Source organism: Strix aluco, chromosome Z (genome assembly GCF_031877795.1).
Source record: "Strix aluco isolate bStrAlu1 chromosome Z, bStrAlu1.hap1, whole genome shotgun sequence".
In the NCBI taxonomy this organism is placed as follows: Eukaryota; Metazoa; Chordata; class Aves; order Strigiformes; family Strigidae; genus Strix; species Strix aluco.
Window position 1 is genome coordinate 1057750 of NC_133971.1, and position 17583 is coordinate 1075332.

The window sequence follows — 17583 nt, forward strand, 5'->3', positions numbered from 1 at the left end:
CCGGTTCAGAGCTAGACTTTAAATCATATTTCTTTTTTTATTATTTAGTTATTTTCCTGATTTCTGCTTTCTTATTTTCCCTTCTGCCATGATTTCACTGCTATTTAGTACTCCTAGTTATCAGCCTCCTCTGCTGCCCACATACCTCTAACTACGGAGGCAGGTATCAAGGCAGCAAGCGAGGATGATCTGTGTGTGGCAACCGAGTGTTTTTCATGGATTTGAATGTTGCCCTCACTGCTTTCACTGTAACAGAAAATCACTTCATTTTAGTCTCATAGACTCTCGCATTCCTATATTACTTATTCCAGAACAGGCAGCCCACTCTCAGGAGGTACTTGGCTGCTCAGGAGCCTTTGCTGGGTGACAACCGTACATGTGATGTGAGAAACAGCACGTGGTGAAAGGACATAAATGACAGTGTCTTTATAAATTGATTATTTTTAAGAACAGAAGCCAGTGAATGGCTATTTTCCTGCCTCAGACCCTGGGTATATAATGTATAGTCACAGAAGTGTTCTGGTTTGGGCTGCTGTCTCCAAAGGAGTGTTAATTGAGGTCTTGCTACTGAACTAGCCTATTTTTGCAAAACTAATTGGAATTTAGTATCTTCAAGGCTTTTCCACAATCACATTTTAGCCAAAGTTTACTACTAAGGGCTGACGGAGGGATGGAATGGACAACATGACTGTCTAAGCATTGCTCCTCTGGAAATCAGCCTGGCAATCGCTCCCTCTAAGAGGAGGGAGATGGAAATTCACAGCACTGCGTCATTTTTCGTTTTCACAATACTTTCTTGGATTTTTTTAAGTTGTTGTTTTGTTGGGTTTTTTTTTTAGTTTGAAATGCACATCTGCACTAAATACCTCACCTCTGAAATCGCCGAGGAGGACCAGGACAAATTTGCTAAGTTTTCACATTCAAAGCTTTCAATAAAAAGCTGACATTTCTGAATGCCAGCTCTCCAAACGGAATAAAAAACCTTTTTTTAATCCATAAATCAGTATTGCACTTTGTAAGCTTTACTTGTAAGCTTTACTTACTCTAAGTTGAGGTAAACAAAAGTCACCACAAATTATCTTGTATTTGTTGTTGATCTAGAGTTTGCAGAGATATAAACTGGCTGATTAGCACTAGATATTTCCTGGTAAGTAGCTTCAGTGTCTATTGCTTTATTAATAGCATTGTAGTTGCAAGAAAAATGAGGCCAAAAGGCCAGACTGGACAGCATGAATGATGGTCTGCTCAGAAACAATCAAAATAGATTAGCATTAAGGGCCTAAATTTTTCATATTGCAAAAAAAAATCACCTACAGAAAAGAGCAAGAAGAGGAATTTTCCTATATTATAACAACATACTATTCTTGATACTGCAGAAAAACTAAAAGAATTGCCAAACAGTTTGAAAAAGGAGTTAGCAAGCAATTGCAAAGAGAGGTGGTTGAGCTGGATGAAGAGAACACACGTACAAGTTACGTATCAGGTTTGTTTCCCACTTACTGTCTATGAAGGTCTAGCAAACACCGCAATCAGTACATTGTCTAAACTTCTTTTTTTACTTCTTTTATTTTCTGTTTCATGGCAGGTGTGTTGCTTTTCTGATGGTAGTACATGCATTATAAATTTCCATCTGCTTCTCTTCTAATAACCTCATAATAAAATGTTATGTTTTGTTAATATAAGAGAACACCATTTTGTTTGAATTTCATAAATACTTTTCCTCCTTTCTTACAGCTAACTTTTTCTTTACTGAATCATAAGAAAGAACAAAATTGGCATTGTCTTCAAAAATCATGTTCATAGCCTGCTAAGATCTCACTTCCCAGTTTAAAACTGGAGACAGAAACAGCATATGACAAATAGCATCAATTTTATGATGGTAAAAGCCCTATTTTTGCCTTACTTCCACTTCAGAGGCACTGAATAAGTCTCCAAATAGTTAAGATGCTCTGACATTTTTACACTGTAAGTAGAAACAGTGAATACTACTAAAAGGTAACATTTTAGGCACACATTTGACGTGTTTTCTTTCTCCTCTGAAATAATTTACAACAAAATTCAGGCTTTTTCTGCCAGAAAAGATTGGCAGTCCTTGGTTTTGTTGTGGTTATTTTTATATATATTTGAATCATCTGTAATCTTCACTCAGTTGTCTGCAGGGAAGGTCTTAAATTACACAGTGATTTTCAGTTACGTATTTGGCAGCAACTTAAGCCATAGTCTTGAATGTAGATTCGTATCTCCAGAAATCTTGCCAGCGTCGCCTAACAATGCTTTTTTGTCTAACAAAATTAGGGAAGTAGGGGCATGATGTTCAGAAAAGACCAAGCAGGGCAAAACATTTGGGAGCAAGGTAGAACAAAGTGGAAAACAAGTTATAAAGAACAATATCAATTGTGTTTTCTCTTTAATAGGGGTTTTTCTATAAGCCTCTAGGTTTATAGACTTTCCCATGGATTTTACAAACAGTAGTTTATTCAACAACATCCCTACAAGACAGTTTTATTCTCTTCTTTGTCTTGATTTTGACAAAAATATGTCCTGCTGGGACAAAATCTTCTGGTTTTACACTTAGTTTCCCCCTCTGAAAGACAATGTTCAGTAAGTCTGCGTGCAACGATTTATGCAGCTTGTGCTTCTTAAAAAAAAAGTGGTTTTAAGTGAGTTCAAAACAAAATAATATATAGCATCATGACTAAAACAAAAATAACTCATGCTTTAAGTGGAGTTACTTAATGACTGGACTTACCTTCTATTTCTTATCCATTACATGAAAATGTGAAAATTTAAAAGACAAACCATAAATGGAACTTATTTGAAAAGCTTTGGTCTTTAAGAGTATTTTCCATTCTCTATCAGTCAAAACATCTGTACTAAATTAAAACTGAGCTGTCAGCAAAGTAATGAGTTAGTGTATAGAAATATTTTATGTGACACATGTCTACAGACTGCTGAAAGGGATTAAATTAATTGAGTTTCAATCTTATTTCGGTATATCAATGGTGTAATGCATGCTTCTCTGCTAGAGAACCTGTTGTTTTAAAATCCAGTCCTTTCACGATTTTAATTCCTGACCAAGAGAAGCTTGAAACAACCAGACAGGAAAAGCAACAAATCTGATAATATGACCCACAAAATTTCTGAACTCCAAGAAATAATTAGTTCAAGCCAGATATGCACCACAGAAACCTCAGATAGAGTGAAAGTAAGCTCTTCAAAAATCTTACCCACCTTCTTGCAACCCACGTCAATGTATGGAGCATTCATGGTAAATGCCCACCCATTAGATACATCACAGTACAAACATCTCAGAAGCTCCAGAATTTCTAAACAAAGATGAACTTTTCACAGGTGAGTGATCAAGACATTTGCTCGTGATGAGAAATGAACATTTTATGGTTCTGATGTTTTGCATTCTGCATCCATCTGAAATTGTGGCTCACTTGATTTATAGTACACAAGGGACCGATCATTGACCTGATTTTGCAATTTCATACTTGACCAGTGAAGACAGGAATAGCTTGGCAACAGTAAAAGAACTTTTTAAAGCAGGTAATGAAGGAAACTTAAAAGAAAATGGATAGTGCAATATTTTGCCTGTGATTAGACAGCATTTTTCACAAGGATGAGGATAAGCTCTTCATTGTTAACTTCATGAAAACTGCTCCACTCGTTTGGGACGGTAAACCTTCGAGACGGATTATTGCAGGTGGTGGTCATGCCCAAGTAAACTCTGAGCACTCCTGGGGAGACAGAGGTCCAGTCCCCTGTTTTATAAATGAAGTTTACAGAAACAGTACCAGGCACCCAGCTACTCCCCTGCAAGTGGAAGGTGCCTTAGGTTAGCTCCATGCCCACGAATCTTAGAAATTTTATCCATATCACCGAATTCTCTTGGTGTTCAAAGCCCTACCAAGATGCAAGGGGAGGGGGTAGCCAGACCTCAGTCCTTGATGCTGCAGGAGGTGTTTTAAAATGAGGGAAGCTGTGCCCTGACGCTGCTTTATGGTCTGTATGGAAATTCTGAAACAGACTTTTATGGAGGGTGGATTTTACTGAAGGAGCATCAGAATGCCAACCCTTACTCCCTGGCAAATATCAAAACTGTTGCTACGGATGCAGATAGAATATGTACCTTAACACAACAAGCTAGGGACTTAAATCCAAAGACTTCTCATGTGTATTGGTCTCTAACCTCCTATCAGGCAGACTGTGAAGGCTAATGAAGAATTCCTCTCATTCCTAATTGCCAATCTTTCAATTCTTTGTCCTTGGTCTCATTTCAGTTGCCATGTACACTCTGATGGTAAGACCACCATTTTTGTTATCAATAAAAGAAATTCCCCTCACTAGCCTGCAGAATCTGGACTCATTATTTAACAGCTTGAGACACAAAATAACTGAGCAATGGCATCAGTTTCTGCACGGATCACCCTTTCAGGGTCTGTTTGTACGACGTTACGTGAGGGTTAGGCCTGACCTGGCTCTGCTTGCACACACCGTATGATGCTCTGACTTTACAGAAAAGCAGAGGTGGTGTACAAGCAAAAACTCAAATGGAGTACAGCAAAGAATGATGAGATAGTAAGAAACTTCAAAAATATCAATTTAAAAGGTATACACACTTCATAAAGTGTTGAGAATTAAAGCAAGTTCACAGTTATTTCTTATTAGAATATGAAGGTGGGGCAGGCAAACCAATCCATCTTTACTTCTGACTTTAAAAGTAATTACATTCTAGCTTTATCCTGTCAAAATAAACAACCAGATTGTCACATCCATTTTTTCTGGTTGCAATCAGCAGAAGTTTCACTTCTCTCGTCTCCCTTTGGGTGATGAGCTACCGCAGCCGATACTCACAGGCTATGAAATAATGGCGGCTCCTCAGAAGCTCCTCAGGTAAGTGCTGGACTAGAATAAAGTCATGCCAAGACAGTGATCCATTTGGAAAAACAAAAGGGCTCTTACTGAACACCACAGCTCCCGGAAGGAGATCCTGCAGAAGAGTTTATTTGGCTCTCCTAGCCAGATCCCCACGTGGCAGAAAAATAAAATATTTGTGTGTTCCTCTGCGCTTGCATCTTCTCAGAACACCAGTCCAAAAGCCTGGCCTGAAAAATCAGTTTGTTTTCATTTGTGACCTTCGTACGGAGAGGAGGAGGAGAAGACTTCACGTCAGGGAAATTGCCAAAAGGAAGGATCACATAAATTCTTGGTCCCATTACATAACGTGGACTTTTGGAAAAGGGTGTGTAAATGAGGCACCTAAATGAATGACACAAGTACCTGCTGTGGATGTTAGCTATAAGTCTTGCTGCCTGAAGGAAGGGATGTAAGATCACAAACGTAAGTTATCTCGTTATAAGTACTAAGGATGCCCAAAATTAGTAAGGCATTTTGTTGATCTAGTCTCGTGAAAGGAAATAACAAAGGGTAAGAATACCATGCCTAGCTATTTTAGTCTCAATATTTGCTTATAACAAGCTTAAAGAAAATCTCTGAACAATATTGCATCGCAATTAATTAAATACAAATTCTCAGAGGTTGAAACAGGTTCTGGACTGTTTGGCTGCCACTTATTAGCACTGAAGCATCTTGCATTGCGCCGAGATGAATCTACGCCCGATGTCTTTCTTGACACCATCTACCAGAAAATAGACCACAATTACAATTTCATCTAGTAAGACATTATAAAGTCCCACAGCTACTCTTGGTGGATTTGGGCCAGTAGTATCAGATGGTTTGGAACTGGAAATCATGTGTCAGACACCCGGTGGGATGCCATGCCACCAGCTGGAGGAACGACAGGATTTTCTGAGGTGTCTTGAATAGAGCTTAAATGACACTTTTTATGTTTTAGAAGGAGGGCCTCTTATGTAATACCATAAACTCTTTTTTAAAACTAATTTCTGATTATTAAGCAGAATGGCAAAGATGAGCACTAAAAGTACAGTCAGTAACATTATTATTGGGGAATGTAAGTGAAAAAGCTAATTATAAGAAAGGGAAACATCAGCAGGGTGATGTTAAAATGCTATCTGCGTTTTAAACAGATCTTGAGCTGTTATTTTGTGTTCATTTATTTTCAATACTAATTTAGGCCTTCCCAGATTGTTTCCAAACTCTCTGTTCTACTAGAATCAACTAATCTACATTTGACTGTTCTTATGGGTTTTTTTCTCTCTCCTTTTGGCCACACTACTCTCTACCTCCACAGTTGTGTATTTTCAAGTAAATTTTTTAAAATAAAAGTCTCAAATCCTTTACCAAGGTGACCGCACAGGGTTGGGGCAGCAGCTGTGACCATGATAGCATTAAAAAGATTCTCTTCTCAAATCTTTGGAGCACGCTGTCACTTACTGCTTGAGTGAATGAGCTCATTATAGATGTGAAAAATTCCTAGTTACTCTTAAAGAATATTTTCCTTGCTAGAATTCTTAAACAAATTTAGGCAAGTCACTTGAAACAAATTTTAATGGGCAATGACTAACCATAAATTTCTCATTTTCTTGACAGTTAATGCTATGATTCATTTAAGCACAGCGTGCTTACCTGAAACCACCACTGAAGAAAGGTGTTGTTTCACATAAAAGAGCTGGATGTTATTATGTACTCAGAAAAAAAAACCACCCAGGTTTTCCATATCTCAGTTCAGAGATATGGGACTGGACCCGAAGTTAACAGGCACTGTTTCTGTTCATTTTTGCTTCATTTGCCAGGAATAATGGGGATCATTATCCTTTGATCTTGCTAGAAAATGGTGATATGTTTTTCAATGTAAACTTAGATGTTACGGCGGTACAGTTTGAGACATACACAGAGCAATTAAGGTAAAACAAAGATCAACAGGCAGAGAATATTTAACACGTAAGTAAAGGAGCAAGCTACTGGGCATTAGGCCTTTAATCCTGCAAAACAGTATATGTGCCTCTGCCTTTATTCACCTAATGAATTTTGTTAAACTTGCCTTTGCGTCTGCCAGCACTAATTAGGGAGCAGCATGAGATTCCCGTACCTTGGTAGATGAACTTTCTGTAAAAATCTCCCAGTCTTTTTACCGCTCCAGGAGTTTTGCCCCTAACTTCACGGCCATCATGGCTCCTCTACTTCATCACGCCGGGAGAGGATGAGCTGTGCATGTTTATGTGGTGGGATTCTCACACAGCTCAGGCCGCGCTTCACAGCCAAAGGAAGGCACTACTGTAAAAAGTACTGCAAAGTCATGCCCTCATAAAAAAGAACTGTTTTCAGCAGGTACAATACCCCTAAATTATAAGGCTTATGCTTCTGTATTGAAGCATGGATTATCAAAGTCTGAAAAACGTCAACAGCAGTTATTTTGTTAGCGTTATTCATTTTTTACTAATGTTTACGTTGCTCCTGAGGTACAGCGATGACGTTGCAGAAGCCTGTGTTATGTTAAACACCAGGAGTTTGTCAGGGGTCCCCTGGTGAAGCCGTACTTTTTTATTTCACCTGGAACAACTCTGGCGAAATAAACCGATATTCTGTCACTCTTCGCACCCGCAGCTCCTTCTAAAGGGACTCGGTGGGGCCTGGGGGAACCCCCGTCCTCTCTGTAACTGAACTGGTGACCGACTCCAGCCACCCCGCAGCAGACCCACCAGCAGCACCGGCTCCAGACCCCAGCCTTGCCACGCAGCCGTCAGCCGCTCTGCAAAACACCCCAGGAACGGGCACACACCATCCCCCTGCATTTCTGGCTGTTGCTGGCAGCCGCCGGGACCCTCGCAGCCCCAGCAGGAACCACCGTTTCTCATGGATGTGCGGATTTCCTTAGAAGTCAGTGACTGTGAAGGAAAACGCTGTCCCCTCGGGTCCTGAGAAGAGCTCCGGGGTGAGCTCTGCAGAGCCAGGCCCAGGGAGGGTTCCGGGGCCTTTGGCAAGCAGCCTCCTACATGTTAGAAGTGGCTAAATCTGTCATTGCTTAAGTAATGGAAAAGCTAGTCGTCCCTGTTAAGGAGCAGAACTGCTGCCCTCTGCAAGGGGCAGCAACTACCAGCTGCGTTGCTTATCTGAAATCTCAGCGTTTAGAACAGCTCTGGTTTTGCCGCTTTTGAACTGAAAAAGACAAGAAATCAGGTTTATTTAGCCCACCAGAAATTTTGGATTCCTCCTTGTTTCCATTTTGCCACGAGGAGATACGGGGAGAGTGTTTGGGTGAATGCCAAAAACATGTGTAGTATTATTTTTGTTTCATCTTCAGTACTTACACTTTTTTCCTAGAGGAATACTCATCTATAGCAAAACTGGGGAACATTTCAAATGTTAATTTCTGCTTCAATTTCACAGCTATAAAGTACGGATAATATTATTCACTAAGGAACTGACTGATTAAGTTTGAAAATGCAGGCTACATGAAGCAATATTATTGACTTACTATATTTTACTGCTGTGAATATTCTTGGAAAGGATTCTCCCATTCTCCACAGGAAAGAAAAATTTTATAAAAGATGTCCATAGAAATTAGTAGGTAATTACTGTTAAAGTTTGCACTGTCCAAATTATGGAAGACCATTGGGATGAGAGATCAACATGGAAGTAACACACATCTTTAAATGTGAGTATGTTTTGTCTCTACAGTTAAAACTAATCAGTTATCAGCTATTAAAAAAGCAATGGAAAAAATAACCAGGAGTACAACATTACATAAAACCACAGAGTCACAGACTGGTTTGGGTTGGGAGGGACCTTAAAGATCATCCAGTCCCACCCCCCTGCCCCAGGCAGGGCCACCTTCCACTAGCCCAGGTTGCCCAAAGCCCCGTCCAACCTGGCCTTGAACCCTTCCAGGGAGGGGGCAGCCACAGCTTCTCTGGGCAACCTGTGCCAGGGCCTCACCACCCTCACAGGGAACAATTTCTGCCTGATAGCTCATCTAAATCTCCCTTATCAGTTTAAACCCATTTCCCCTCATCCTATCCCCACACCCCTGATGACGAGTCCCTCCCCCCTTTCCTGTAGCCCCTTTCAGTCCTGGGAGGCCGCTCTAAGGTCTCCCCGGAGCCTTCTCTTCTCCAGCTGAACCCCCCAACTCTCTCAGCCTGTCCTCACAGGGGGGTGCTCCAGCCCCCCGAGCATCTTCGTGGCCTCCTCTGGCCCCGCTCGAGCAGGTCCGTGTCCTTCTGCTGTTGGTGCCCCCAGAGCTGGACCCAGCACTGCAGGGGGGTCTCCCAGAGCGGAGCAGAGGGGGAGAATCCCCCCCTCGCCCTGCTGCCCACACTGCTCTGGGTGCAGCCCAGCACACGGGTGGCTTTCTGGGCTGCCAGCGCACGTTGCTGGCTCACAGGCAGTTTTCCACCCCCCAACCCCCCCAAGTCCTTCTCCTGGGGGCTGCTCTCCAGCCACTCCTCGCCCAGCCTGGGTTTGTGCTGGGGATTGCCCCGACCCACGGGCAGGACCTTGCCCTTGGCCTTGCACATGAATTTAGCTAACACCAAACCTCCTTTCCGCTTAGCACATGCAAATTGAGAATGAAAATTCATGTGAACACCTGCATGTCCAAACTGATAGTGAGCTTCAGGTTTTCTTTCAGTGCTGAGTCTCATGAAAAATATGGTGAGCACTGCAAGGTGACACAGGCTCCAGGGAGGTGATATTCATCCTCAACATTTACTGCTTTCCAAATTCAGATGATGGTGCTGGTTTCTGGGGTGCTGAGCCAGTACGGTGCCAGGAACTGCAAGGCCATACAACCAACAGAGGGGAAAGCCACCACCGCACTGCTCTTCTGTGCTTTCCTGGGCCAAAATGCAGCTACAGAATTATGCAACTTTTCATGGAGATATCTGTGCCAGGTAAGCATGCAATTTTCCCTGGATATTTGCTATGCACTATAATAAAAATTATACTTTTTACTTGAATGGGGACATATATATGTGTCCTGGATGTTAATTGAAATTAAGGACATTTGTGAGCAGAGGTAATATCTCCTATTAAACTCACATATATACATTAAAAAATCAGAAAAGCCTTCCAGGTGCTGTGGCCTGCTTCTGTGTGACTAAAAGCTTTAGTAGTTTTCCCACTACAGTGGCTGGCTTAATCAAAAGGTATTGCCTTTGCCTGTAATCTCTGCGCTGTCTGGGTCCTTAGTCAACCACAGCCTCAGCAAAAATTCACTGTAATCTGAAGAGTTAAATTAATTGTAACTTTTTTTTATGTATATATAACACACATTTTACTGTAACTTTCATGTAGGATAATTATTTCTGCACTAGTTTTTCCTTCCTAAACCTTGGCTTTCTAACTACTACAGTTTGCAACAACAAACCACGCTTCTCAAACACCTCTTTTGGCAGAACAATCCCATCATTCCAGCACCACAGCCAGTGCTGGTGAGGGAACTCTCTTCATCTCATGGAAGAAGAGTCATTCACGGGCTAGTCAGGACATCTGCATCGACTTCCCAGCTTGTCTACACCGGTCTGTAGGACCGGCTCTCCCACGGCACTGCCCGCAAAGGGCAGCCTCCCCCCGCACATCCCCTCTCCCCACACACGACCAGAGGCCCAAGCAGCTCTCCAGCAACTTTATTTCCATTCCCCATCCTCTGCTTCTTCCAGTAACCTTCGAAAGCAGCTGCCAAGCCAAGTGGGCAGAACGATGGGACACCTGGGAATCGGTGAGCACTGACTCTGACAGCCCCTGTTTGTACCATCAGCAGGGAACAATGTGAATTATTTCCCCTAATCACACGGGAAAGCGCAGGTGTGAACTTCAGAGCTGATTTCATTCCAAAATTAAGCACCAGATGAGGAACTGCACAAGCTATTGAAAAGGGCTTCAACAGTGAAAGGTGGTTTAAAATGGTTTTCCTACCAACTAGATGCTTTTCCCTGCCTGGTGTGGTCTCCTATCCTGCCAAGACTGCTCTCACCAAAGTATGAGCTCCATGAACTTCTCAACCCCGACTTTATAACACTTTTTACATCAAAGGTGTCCTTTATTTCACAGGCAAAACTAAATTAAGTCAAGGGAACGCTGCAGGACAAGGCACCAAATGCAGAAGGAAAACGTACAGCATCCAGGTTTACAGCTAATATTGTCTAATTAAGGTTTGCAGAGCAGCTACATCAGGTCAAGGCTCAAGCTGCAGTTCAAACCACTGCAGTCATAGCTTTCACCTGTCTTTCCTGAAAAGATGGCTCCATGACAGGATAAACATAACTTGTTTATTCTGTTCAAGCTGCTTGTGAAAGCAGCTTACAGAGCCCGAACGTCTCACAGAGTCATCATGAAAATTTTCAATCCAAAGCACAAAATACATTTCTCTGTTCTTTGCCTGGCTGATCAATGATGGGGAAACAGATGGTGTTTGCTCATTTGTCAAATTAAACTAAACCCCCAAAACTATCACCAACAAAACACTCCTCCTGGATGACTTGGAGGGTTGATCTTAATGTCGCTCTCATCAACACATCTCTCTGGGAAGCTCTAAGTACCCAGACACTCACTTTTTGGTCTCTTGCCCACAACTTCTCATTCCTTCTGTCCCTTCATTGTCCCCTACGTGCCGCCTCCGTCTCACTGCCTGAAGTTAACCTCTCCTCGTCTCCCTCCTTCTCTCGCTATTTGTCTCTGATTGCCAACAGTCACTTCCCAACTTTCCTGAGCCCCAGCAGCGTTCCCTGGATGGGTCTCGGTCCCCCACCCTGCTTCAGCCTCCTTGCTCCCCAAAGCGCCTTTCGCTGCACTTCAAAGCTCAGACAAATAAAACAGAATAGTGCATAAATTTTTTTTAAAGGTAGCAACTTTAACACCCTGTAGGTTTTGTTCTTTGCCATCAAAAAAATAAAAAACAAAGAAAAAAAGGAAACCTAACAGCCAGCCAACTCTGTTTCAAGCCAACTCCTTTGTTCACAGCCACCTGAGTTAATAACCCTCTGTTCCTTCTGTGACCATCGACAAGAAAATTGAGGAGAAAGACAACTAACTGACAAACTTTAGATATTAAATAAACACATTCTCCCTGAGAATAAGAACATGTTTAAAGTAAAACACCTTAAAAGCTTGCAGACAGTTATTATGCTTGAGAAGTACTGAAGGGACTTATCTAAGCCTGGACATGCAGTTCCACTGATTTCATATGATTAACAGTAAACGTATGATTAAACACTTTGCTGGATTTTAGCCAGATAATTAAATTCTGCGAAAGCCTGAGCACGCTTCCACTAATACGAATATGTTCATGAAACTTTCAAGGCTTCCTATTACTAACATTCTGCTAAATGTCATACAGGCAACAGCATATTACTCGTAATTGGTACTTTTGTAAACTGAACTGCATCTTTATTACCTTAAGTAATAGTAATTTTCTACTAATGCAGTACTTAAAAAAAAGCAATAAAAACACTATCTAAGCAATCACACGAGGCAGCGCAGGTATATCTGAAGATCTTACAGTACTTTTCTTTTACATGATCCACGTCTGTCAATAGGACAAGACATCCACCCTTAAATTTCATCGGAGGTGCAGGTAGCTGGGTGGGGAGGGAGGGAAGGGAAGGTTTTCTCCACCCCTCTCTGCACCACCCAAAGGGATGCGTGCTCCAGGCCCCTCGAGTGTCACCTGCCTCACCTTCCTGCCCTGTGGCTGCAAGAGGAGAAGGCTATGTGTCCCTTGAAAAAACAAACAAAAAACACCCACAGAACTGGTCAGTACATAACAGCATTTTCTAGCAGATGAAGGAGGAGGAGGAGGAGGAGGAGGAATAGGGGAAGGGGGAGGAAAGCATTTCCATGCTGTAGTTCTTATAAAATACAAAACTGAATCAGGTCAGGTCAACCGCACTTTGGAGGTGCCACTTCTCCTTGTCAACCATGGAAACAATGTAAGGAGGCTTGATCAGAGGTGGGCATCTAGATTTAAATGCGGTGAAACAAACTGATTGTGTGCTTTGTTTTTTTCATTGATTGTCATCAATCAGGCACAGACGTTTTCCTCTGATACCTCCCTACGCCTCACTACCATTAAATACATTTATATGAACAATGCTGTTGACACAGACCTACTTACCCTTCACATTCCTCAAAAACAAGACAACCCACTGCACGCACAAGAGAAACTTACAGGCGAAGACCAGGTGAATTCAAACTGAACCTGATTATGACCGGAGTTTGCCAACAGCCAGCAAATCACCCGAAAACGCACCCCAAAGAATTGCAGCCATGCAAGAGGATGCGTTCATGGGGTATCTCTGCTCTCTGGACCCCACGGGCAGGGCAGGGGAACCCACCGTGTCCCGGCGCCCAGCCCAAGCAGAGCTCTGATGGGTTATTGGGGCAAAGCAGTTTTTATACAGTGAACGCACACAGAGAAACCTAACTTTTGGCTCTAAACAGAAAGCACACTTTTTCAAAGGAATGTATAAAAATGCATTTACAATACATAAAAACAAACAAAATGGGCGACTATGTTACATATCAGGTTTTTATATCCAACAGCTTCTCCTTTATCCAAGAGAATCAGCAAGAACAAGCTATACATGACAAATGCTTGCCACATTATTTGATGAACTGCCAAAAGGACCTCAGTGAGGAAAAGGAAAATAAATCTTCTACGGACTCATGGTAGCAATACACAGATAGGCATAAAGAACATCACTAAAATATGCTCAAGTTTTGTATGTCTCTTTGTGGCACCTAAACATCCAGAGATAGCTCGCATATCTATAAAGTTAAAAATTTCCATGTCATTTATGCTGAAGGCGTTATAAGTATAAACTGTTAAGTATATAAACATAACCTTTATACCTGACCATTTACCTTAAACTATGTAATGTGTTTTATAAGCAGTGACATACTATATCCCCTCCTAAAAATTAAAACAGTTCTAGCAAAATTAGCATATATATAAAATATCAGGTATTATGAAGCACTCTGCTGTAAATAAGTCTTTTTGAAATGCAAGTGCAAAAACCAAAAATCATTGGCACAAGATCAGTCACATTTCTGACAATGCAGTTTCTTATCTTGCTCAATTCTACGTGTTTCAGTGCTTTAACATAACATTAACACTAGAGTTTAATCTGGAGACAATCTTCACGGCCACAGTACATTTTTATTTCACAACAATGGTTCTTCAGTGGGGCATTCACCAGGATTCTGCTTTCTGGGCATGACTTACTTTGCTGCTTGTGAGTTGCTTTGTTTTTCCATAGCTAAATCACCGCTATTTTTGTACTTGTCAGCAAAATAATCAGAGTCAAAGCTCACAGACAAATCTGGAGGACTCACATAAACATTTCCATTGTCTATTGTGACTTTATGAATCCTTTGTTTGACTCCTTTTGATTGCCACTGTGGTGTTGGTGATGGCTCCAAAGGGTTTATTCCCTCATATAATCCTTCTCCTGTTTCCAAAGTAATTCTATACTTATGCCAAGGACAAATAATACATGCTTGACCATTGATATCCTACAAGAAGAAGAAGATAAAAACAGCAAGTCATTGTCTTCTAAATCTTCTCCTGGAAGAATCTCTAGGACAGAAGACGTGTTTGGTGCTTTGGCTGTATGGCTGTCTGCTATTTTACATATAGAACCATTTCTTTCAATGTTCTGTTCACATAAAAGTATTTTAAAAATACAGTAGAGTTTTCACATGACTCTATGCTGCTACATTATTTTTGTTTACCTACCTCTATTTCTCCAAGACATAAAGGGCCTCCTTCATCTGAAACATGGTAGAACACAGCATTAGTTTATGCAGATTTCCTGCTTAATTGTTGCAACATTGAGATCATATGTGCAAATATCTTACGGTAGCAGCGGGAGTCCAGAGCATGAAATTTCCCTTCATGGTAGAAAACAACAACTTCTCTGCCGTTGACTTTGGCTGTTATTCTTTGGGACTTCTTTATGTCATCTTCTTTGCCAATTAATATAAGACCATCTGGCTCCCTTTCAACAGTTCCTGCATCTGAGCTGTGCAAATCCACATCCTTAAACACAAAAAATTCAAAAAGCCACTTATAAATCAGTTGATGTTTGGATTTCTGTGTGTAGAATGGATGTCTTGATCACAGAGAAAGTCCCGACCCGTTCAACACATGAGGTGAAAGGAGCAGAAGTTTTAGTAAAAGACTATCAACGTGCACACGAGGCGAAGCGCAGGAGTCTGGTGATAACGTTTGGCCAACGTGTTCGCTAACAGAACCAGGGCTTGGAAAACCAGCTGTTGCAAACCTGATACCTGAGGCTGAGGCAAGATAAATCCTCAATCACTATTCATTTACTCTGCACTTTAATCGCCACCACCCCTCAAAACCTATGTGCAAACAAATACAACGATGGGAAATGTAAAACAGTGTCCAATTTAGCTATGCAATGGGTGGCATTTACATGTAAATCCAATGCTCTTTAAATAATATTATGGCTAAAGACACAAAATGATACAACTTGATTAAAAAATTTGATCTGCAAAAGGGAAAAAAAAATATTTAGAAGCTGTATTCAACTTGGTCTTTTTAGCAAATGTCTCTGCCCTTCCCTTCCTCCTCTTACACATTTCAAATGTCTAAGAGCCTCTCCCAGCAGAGGACATAAGTAGTTTTATCACAAAACCTGCCTTCTGATTAATTTGCTATTAGCTCCTGTGTTCCAGTTCCCTCTGAATTCCCAGTACGACCGCACGACCACCCGTTCCCCAGCAAATCAGGCTAAAAAAGGTCTTTGTACACGCCGAGACCAAAGGGGAACCACGGGCGGGGGGTGGTCCCGCTGCAGGGGGGTGCAGACCGTACCTTAGGCCCACGCCAGATGGCCAGGGAGAGGAGAAAGCAGATGAAGAAATGGAGGCCCAGAACAATGAGGTCCAGCATCGCCTCTCCCGGCTGCGCCTATCGCAACTGTCCTGCCCGGCCCGCCGATGTCATGACGCGCGTCGCAGCCCCTCTTTACGTGCAAGCAGGCAGCAGGGCCGGCCCATACAGCACCAGAGGCAGGATGTATGGAGGCTCCGTGCGGCAGCAGCCAGCTCTGCCAGGGCTGATAAGGAGCCGGGACGTGCTGGGGCTGGCCTGATAACGGGAGAAGAGAGCCCCAGGTTCCTCCCGCCACCGTCCTCCCCGTCAGCCCCGAGCGGGACGCGCCGAACCGAAATGCTGCTCAGAGCCCGCATTACGTTACGGGTTTATTCAGGACCAGCAAACACGTGTTTCCCAGAAAAATGTTACACTGGGAAGGCTGGTATAAGCAATGGTGTGGCCTTTTTAAGGCCAGTTGTTTTCTGATTTGCACATGAGCAACCATAAGGACTGGCTCTCTGCCTTCCAGTTTACAGGAACTTCCACCCAGTCTTACCCAGAAAGTGAAACGTCACTGCCAGACTCACAGGACGATCCAATAAGGCGTCACACTTATATTCTTTAGAAATAGTTAGTAGGTGGTTAGCGGTTAGCAGCAAATTCACCACAAGAACCAGAGCAGGAAATCCCCAATTTTTCACTATCACCTTTTGGCTGACTCTGCCTGTAGACGTTCCAAATTGGCCAAAATCTTAAAATTCAGAAGCCTGTAGTTAGAAACACTCTTACGGAGACACCTCTAAAAAATTGTGTATCTATATCCAGACACATATAGAAATAGAGACACACACATACATATCTACACACACCAACAGACACACACAGACGTATATATGTGTATATGTATGTATATCCAAACCAGTATTAAAATAACACTTGGCACCAAACCTCCAGCTCATTTACTGATGACATTTCCACAGTCAGCCCGGATTTCGTACACGGAAATTATCCAGGCACCCCAGCCTGCAACCTTGCTCAGACTGCCAGTGTCTTGTGGACCCTACGTGGCCCAACTGGTGCAATCAGTAGCCAACGGCTTCATTTCAGAGTCAAGGCTTGCTTATCTACAACCGACTGCAGATTCAGAACTGCCTGGGCACATCTTCCAGAAGAAAGCCCTTGAGGCAATGTATGCTTGTCGATAAGTTTAACCGAGTTTGTTAAACACGTGGCGGCAAAAGACTTTCTTCCCTTAGAAAAGGAGTGCAGTTAAGGACTCCTTATCACCAAAGACCTGTAACTAGGCTGCTGTGGGCCACCTTCTCCTCCATGAAGTGGACGTGGACCTGCAAAGTACGAATAGAACGTGAGTGAACTCAACCTAGAGCAGTCCAGGAGGCAGGGAAAGCTCAAACGGAGGTGGCAGTTTCTCACCTAGAGGAGTCCTCTGAGTTTGGGACAGAAGCCAGCATAAGGGAAGGGCAATGGACACCCATGGTGAGGTTGCTTTCACCCAATCACCTTCTCCTCTGGAACCAGATGAACAAAGACCTGCTTTCTCCTCCCTTTCTTTAAACAGGACGGACATGGGCGTTAGGCACAGATGAGGAGGTAGGTGAGCATCACTTATCAAAAGCACACTAAAATGGCAATTTTTCTGCCTGCCATCTCACAGCCCCTTGGAAAGCACACTCTCTGTCATACTTTAAGGTGAAATAACCCAATTTGCTTGTGTTAAAGCACAGGATGACTGTGTTAAAACCATCCATTCGAACAGGATATGGAGTACAACAGCCCACAGAACCCCTCCGGGT

The 17583-nt window shown here is 42.4% G+C and overlaps 1 protein-coding gene across 1 annotated transcript; it reads right to left on the minus strand.

Moving 5' to 3' along the window:
- Positions 1-13439: 13439 nt before the first annotated feature.
- RFESD (Rieske Fe-S domain containing) lies at positions 13440-17144 on the minus strand. Its single transcript, XM_074811524.1, has 4 exons — positions 15767-17144; positions 14785-14965; positions 14663-14697; positions 13440-14439 (listed from the first exon to the last, which is right to left on the minus strand). Exons 1-4 carry the CDS (start codon positions 15842-15844, stop codon positions 14146-14148), a joined length of 588 nt encoding a protein of 195 aa, XP_074667625.1. The 5' UTR covers positions 15845-17144; the 3' UTR covers positions 13440-14145.
- Positions 17145-17583: the final 439 nt, after the last annotated feature.